The following is a 7500-nucleotide window of genomic DNA, read 5'->3' as shown; positions in this document are numbered from 1 at the left end:
ATATAAATATATATATATATATATATATATATATATATATATATATATATATATATATATATATATATATATATATATACAGGCAGTATATACAGAGCTAGGCGGTATACCTTAGCAATCCATGTTTTCCAACGGTTATAAAAGAGGATGAGCAACCTGTTGACGTAACAAGAAAATGCCCCCCTAAATCTTGAAGAAGTAACTGGCAGCAAGGTGACGGATAGAGTTTAAGGCGATAGATAAGCTGCCTCTCCAGTTTATACCCTCGATGCCTGATCTTAATAGATTTGGTATCAACCAGCAGGGGCCACTTGGCTTAGATATGCACTGCGCATCACAAGGAACTGGCTATCCTTAGATGAATCTAGCCAATGAATCTTCTATGGATTTAGGCAATGTATGGAAAGCAACAATGACAGAATGGGGTGCTAAGGATCTCCCGTTTTATAAATACTACAGAAAAATTGAAAATTGTTAATTGGAATGTTAAAACCATGAATCAGCAGTGGAGAATGAATTTACGAAGTATAATACGGATATCTTGGCCCTAAGTGAAACGCGTTGGAAGGTGATTAGTAACGAAATCTTAGACCAAGGCAATATATATATCTATTTAGGAAGGACTGATGGAATTGGAAGAGAAGGGGCAGGAATAACGATGACACTGAGGGCAGAGAAGGCATTAACTGAGTGGAGAGCTGTCAATAACAGATTGTTACTCGCAAAGTTTAAATCAAAGCAGTGCAATATAAGCATTATAATGTGTTATGCACCAACAAATGATGCTCCTGAAGAAATGAAAGATGAATACCATGAAGAACTGCAGAGTGTGATAGATAAGATCCCAGAGAGAGATAAGAAAACTGTGATTGGTGACCTCAATGCTAATGTTGGAAAGATTAACCAAGACAGATAATGTAATGGGTGTTGAGGGACTTGGAGAAGTTGTAAATGAAAATGGAGCTCATTTTATAAATTTTTATTCAGCAAACAATCTTGTTATTGGAGATACTCTTTTCCAGAACAAGGATATCCACAAATATACAAGGACTTCACCATGTGGCAATTACAAAAATCAAATAGATCACATAGCCATTAATAAAGAGAGATGGAGTACTCTGAGAAATGTGAGAAGCTATAGAGGTGCAGATATTGGTAGTGATCACCAGTTCCTCATTGCCACACGGAAATTAAAACTGAAAGCACCTAAGAGAAATTAGATAGAATACCTAGGTTTGATACAACTAAGATTCTAGAAGACGAGCAATAAGAAATCTTTGCAATTGAATGTAAGAATCAATTTGCAGTTTTAGAGACTTTAAGAGGAGAAGAGTTGACAATTAACGAAGAATGGTGTGATATTAAAAACATAAATCAGTCAGTTGGTAGGGAAGTTTTGGGACATGTAGTTACAAGGAGGAAGCCATTAATATCAAATGATACTTGGGATACTATAAAAAAGTGACAAAGACAAAAATTGATTGTTGAAAGTTTTCGAGGAAGTAATGAAAATTACAATGTAGAGCATGCTACAGTATATATTCCAGTATTGATAGTGAAGTGAAAAAAAAAGCCAGGAATGACTGGAGAGATTATCTAGACAGTAAAGCAGATGAGGCTGACAAAGCTATGAATTCAGGGAGTGGCTATGGTGTAAGAATTGCCCATAGAATTATTAATGAAATCTCCACGGGGGCACAGAAGAAGAAGCATATACCCATCCATAAGAGAGATGGATCTTTTATAATAATCGAAGATGAAGAAAGGCAACGTTGGATGGAACACTTTATTAAGGTCATGAATAGGAGACATGAAGGGAATAATTTGATTGATAAACCTGAAGCCGAGGCAGACCTTGATGTGCCCATGAATAAATTCAATGTCTTTGAATTCGAAGCTATTCTTAAAAACCTCAAGAAATGGAAAGCCCCTGGATATGATGGAATAACTACTGAGATGATATTGGCCAAAAATGAAGCGACTCCCAGAATACTTACAAGTTTATTTTGCAGAATGTGGCATGAAGAGGCAAAACCTGATAAATGGGAGCTAGGAGTGTTGGTGAAAATGACAAAAAAAAAAGCTTTGACTGATTGCATTAATAAGAGAGGCATCACACTTACGTCAGTTGTCATGAAAATATATAGTATGCTTATTATACAGAGGCTAGAGAGAAAGATTGATGATAAGCTGAAAGTTGAACAAGCGGGATTCAGAAAAGTTAGAAATTGTACTGACCAAATATTCATTTTAAGACATGTTGTACAGCAATGTGTAGAATATAGGAATCCACTTTTGATGGCATTTGTGGACTATGAAAAAGCCTTTGATTGTGCGCACCGGCCAAATTTGGGTAGAGTCCTGCGTTATTATGGAGTTCCTGTTAAATATGTAAATTTGTTTAAGTCTCTTCATGAGGATAGTAAATGCAAAGTTAATGTTAGTGGAGTTCTATCAAATGAATTTCCAGTGTACTTTGGAGTACTCCAAGGGAATGTGTTGTCACCTATGTTGTTTATCCTCCTCATGAATTTTGTAATGCATAGATGAAGACGACATGCAAGGGAAATTTAAGTTTATCACGATCAAGTTCTCACCGCCAACACAATTCCAATTCCCCAATCTATAGATAAGCAAGTAATCTCAAATTTAAAAAAAACTCTACATGAAGGCAATGTTCCAGCAATGTTTCCAGGTCATCAAAGGGACCAAGCTCACTCTCCAAGAGTTTTAGAAAAAACATTTCCAACTTATTAGCTGCCTCAAAATGACTGATAAAGTCTGGGATTGGGTCACTAAGAGAATACACAACTAACCATGTTCTGCAGATCGTGATGTTGAAGGGTTCAAACTTAAGCAGAAGGCAGTTGATGAGGATATTGTGTTCTTGGACAAGACACAGGGTATAGAGGTAAACAGAGACGACATCAGTGATCTTCTGGATGAGCAACAGATGACCAAGAAGCTGTTTTAGTTGCATAAGGAACAGGGAAAAGTGCTAGCAGAGGACGTTTCTTCTGAGGAGGAGGAACAGTGTCAAACCTCTCAATTTGATTAAAATAATAGAAATGTTGAAAATGTGGGAAACCTCGCAAAATTTTGTAAAAATGCATCACTCGGATCAGGCTTCGTTAGGTCAACTAGATACTTTGTTTACGGACAATGCAATGTTCCATTTCCATATAATTTTAACGAAAAAAAAAAAAATAACAGTCGTATGCAGATAGGTTCCTTGTTGAAATTGAATGTAGGAGTTTTACATAATGCGACAGTGGCAGAGAAACGCTGTTCCAAAGTGAAAACTCCGGATATTTTACGATTCCTCATTGCAGGAGATTCTCCTTTCAATCAGTAAACCTCACCCCTCCTCCTCCTCTCTAGTCTCCTGTACACCAGCCACGACTCTCCTCAATATTTCTATTTTTCATTTTGAATTATCAATTTATATTACTTTTATGCCATGGGTTATAATTTACTATTCATAAAGCATTATAAATTTTAAAAAATGAGTGCACATGTGTATTTATAAATGTGTGAAACAGACTGGGTGGTTTTGCTTCATTTCTTATGGGCAAACTTGTTTTGCTGTATGTGAATTTTGGTTTTACCTACTGAATCCTTATCTTCATCATTATTTCACAATGATTTCTAAAGCAAACCATTTCAGTGTCAAACATTGATATAAAGTACAAGAAAATACCATTAGCCAAAGGGGTTCTTCCCCTATTGCAAAAAATTGGAAGACAGGCAAAATACTTCTAACAACACCACCTTGAACTTCTAAGGCAATTTGGCTGACAACTAATTATATCTACAACCAATGAATGAAATTTTCTATCGTACCCTAGGCATATAATTAATTCATGTTGGAAAAAATATGAAATTGATTTCAGCCCCATGAGCACTGTACGTTATATCGTTTTCCCCAATATCCCTCTTGGGCGCTGTTTAATCGAAGCTCCATAAAGTAATAATGAAAGTTCACTTAATGCATATGAACGAAACATTTTCATGATTACACGGCATAATTTTTAATGATTAATGGTCATTGTTTGTGAACATTACCTAATAACGCGAGGGACACCATTGCTATTGGCCGTCGAGTGGATGAGCGCAAATCAAATGATGAGAAAAAAATTGTGGCGCTGAATTTACGATATGAACTTTACATACCTAGACGCTTCGAGTTGCTTAAAAATGATCTTGTCAATCTTATCAATGTGCCTTTTTTAAGGTAAATAATTAGCTTCTCGCTTACACTATTTCATCCCCTTCGCCTTTAATTTAATACCAACAAATCTTTTTATTTCCCTTTATATATCATTTTGTAATGTGATTTTTTTCTACAAAAAGTTTATTACTTTTCATTAATTTAATTAGTTGAGATACTACCGCTAGAGAGTTACAGGGTTCTGTGACTGGCCGGAGAGTACTACAGTGGATCCCTCTCTCTGTTTACAACTAATTTTTCCTTTGCCTACACATTCACCGAATAGTCTGGCCTATTCTTTCCAAATTCTCCTCTGTCCTCATACACCTGACAACAATAGGATAACAGAAAAATCTTCTTTACTCAAGGGGTAACCACTGTACTGCAATTGTTCCGTGGGTATTTTATTCTTGGTAAGGGTAGCTCTTCTAGGAGAAAGACACTCCAAAATCAAACCATTGCTCCATAGTCTTCGTTAGTGCCATAGCCTCAGTACCATGGTCTTCCACTGTCTTGGGGTAGAGTTCTCTTGCTTAAGGGTACACTCAGGTACACTATCTGTTTTCTCATTTCCTTTCCCATCTTGGTTATTTTTCTTCTTGGAGCCCTTAGGCTTAATAGCATCCTGCTTTTCCAATTAAGAGTTGCAGCTTAGCTAATGATGATAATAATAATAATAATAATAATAACAACAACAACAACAACAACAACAACAACAACAGTAGTCATATGGTTTTTGTATTTAAATCTTATGTTGAATATACGAGCACTTTCTCTTAGTAGCTAGATTATTCTGATATCACATGCATACAACAATACATACACACACATCCATACATTCATACACACACACACACACACACACACACACACACACATATATATATATATATATATATATATATATATATATATATATATATATATATATTGTGTGTGTGTAAGTATGTCATGAAAGCTGATACATGATATATATAAAATGTGTATTATAGCCAGGAAAGGAAAAGTTAAAAGACTTCATTGGAGTTAGTACTTTCGTCTACCTATAGTAGAGCGAGTACCGGTAACTTGAAAAAATAATGGGGAAAAGAGCAAATGGTGATACAATCATGAAATTTGGCACAGCTCTGGAAATGATAATATAATATATAGTATTACTAGTTCAGAATACAACTTGTTTTATGTCGGCAATAGATCTATAGGCATTTCTTTCAGAATAAAACACCATACGATGACCGTCGCTATGGGAGTCGTTTATAGTGCTTTGGCCTCCCACTAGCTACGATAAGTCATAGAACCGATTGGTCAGAGACAAGTACAATAATCCATGTTAATGACTATACCCCAAGGAAATTTCGAATCATTCTTAATTACCTGTAGCCAAGGTTACAATTTAAATCTATGCCCTGCTCTGTTTTCCCTTAATCCTGTATTATTTTCTTTCACAATAGCTGACTTATCTACAATCATTAAGAAACTGACAGCTAAGGGAATTAAGTTTCCTGTACAAATACCTTATACTCGCATATTTATTTTTACTGAGAATCCGTCGATGTCACTAATAAGAGAGATTACTCCAAATCAATCAATCAATAATAAGACAAAAGAGATAGTGTCAGAAAGGGGGAGAGAAAGTAAACATTCCCTGATGAGAGGGGTATGTCAAGAGGTACATATGGAAACCAAAATTGCCCTGTTGCAGTTAACAAAGGGGGAGGGGATGCAAATGGTTGAATCTCTGTGTGTGCGTGTGTGTGGATAGCTATTTAGTCTTTTTTGACGGGTCGCATGCGCTAATATATATATATATATATATATATATATATATATATATATATATATATATATATATATATATATATATATATATATACACACACACAGTATATATATACATACATATATATATATATATATATATATATATATATATATATATATATATATATATATATACACACACACACATATATATATATATATATATACATATATATATATATATATATATATATATATGTATGTATCGCTATACCAATTATCTTGAGTGTAGTATCACTTTGAATGCAAAATGTACGCATTTGTGTTTTTATTGGCCCTTATGTTAGAAAAAAAATTGCAAAAATATTCGTATAAACTGAAAGCACGTATAAAATAGAAAGCTTTTTGCATCAAAACAAGTTATGTCAACAAGAGTATTCCCAGGGACGTTTTGTGAGTGGAACTGTTGACAATACTATGGTGAATATCTCTTGTAATTCCAATCATATTATTTATGTATCTTTTTCGTCTAACTAAAGCTACACTTTAGTTGATATTACAAAGCTGTAGGATCTATATGCAAAAGGCTATAAGCGTTTACAAGTCAACAGAATATTTCTATTGCACATGCAGATACACGTGTCCAGTTTCATACTTGAATTATTTTCAATTGCACTGCACGACTTTTCATTCAAAGTTTCAGCTAGCCTGTTAAAAATACGAGGCAACCGAAACTTGCATACAGTAAGTGAACAATTTTTTATATGAATTTGGGAGAAATAGACTCGATGGAACGTTCACGGTATCTAAAACCTGTCACATGTTTTCGAATAAAAAAGGAAGGCTTGCTGCCAATAAAAAAGATTGAGAGAGATTTTGGAATTTTGAAAACACGAAAAGAAAAAAGATGCTGAATTTTACAGGCGAAAGTAAAGAATAAAAAGAACAGTTTATTATTATACTAGTGAAAGATGTTGTTTAATACAGTTTAAAGATTTTGCTTAACACATTTTAAAGAGAAAGTTTATGCAATGTAATCAACAAAAGCTTTAATTACATTGTATCAGCCCTACCAGACCGCGAGAGGTTTGCCTTAGAAACAAATAAAGTACAGTACTTTGAACTAAGATATCCCAGGAAAGGTGCGTCTATAACAAAACTAGGTTACTAAGAAAATCTGACAACTTGATTTATTACAAGAGTAAAATATTTAATTACATTGTATCAGCCCTACCAGAACATGAGAGATTTGCCTTGGAAACAAATAAATTACAGTACTTTGAACCAACATATCTCAGGAGAGGTGCGTCTATCATAAACTAGGTTTCTAAGAAAATCTGACTACTTGATTTATTGCAAGAGGCCCTGCCACCTTCCAACACACATGGTCACTTCCGGAAAGGCAGATCAATGGACTTGAATACTCTCTTCCCTACCAAAGTTTGTTTCCATAGCACGTCTGGTAGAAACTCTTAGAAGGGCTTTTGATGTTATTCCGTGAGCCGGTCTCCTTGAATTTCACACACTCA

At 34.7% G+C, this 7500-nt stretch overlaps 1 protein-coding gene across 1 annotated transcript; it reads left to right on the top strand.

The window, feature by feature from the left end:
• The first annotated feature begins 658 nt into the window (after positions 1-658).
• Positions 659-2974, top strand: LOC137615043 (uncharacterized). Its single transcript, XM_068344676.1, has 3 exons — positions 659-827; positions 1308-1385; positions 2829-2974. Exons 1-3 carry the CDS (start codon positions 659-661, stop codon positions 2972-2974), a joined length of 393 nt encoding a protein of 130 aa, XP_068200777.1.
• The last annotated feature ends 4526 nt before the right edge of the window (positions 2975-7500 follow it).

Source organism: Palaemon carinicauda, chromosome 21, assembly GCF_036898095.1.
Source record: "Palaemon carinicauda isolate YSFRI2023 chromosome 21, ASM3689809v2, whole genome shotgun sequence".
Classification (NCBI taxonomy): domain Eukaryota; kingdom Metazoa; phylum Arthropoda; class Malacostraca; order Decapoda; family Palaemonidae; genus Palaemon; species Palaemon carinicauda.
Note: the sequence above shows the minus strand (reverse complement) of the source record. Positions and strands in the feature narration are given on the sequence as shown.

Excerpts from the sequence above, each read along its gene's own strand:
- LOC137615043 (XM_068344676.1), top strand. The coding sequence starts at position 659 with ATGACACTGAGGGCAGAGAAGGCATTAACTGAGTGGAGAGCTGTCAAT. Across the intron at positions 828-1,307 it reads ATACCATGAAGAACTGCAGA|TTTTAGAGACTTTAAGAGGA; the intron begins GTGTGATAGATA and ends ATCAATTTGCAG. Across the intron at positions 1,386-2,828 it reads AAACATAAATCAGTCAGTTG|ATCGTGATGTTGAAGGGTTC; the intron begins GTAGGGAAGTTT and ends CATGTTCTGCAG.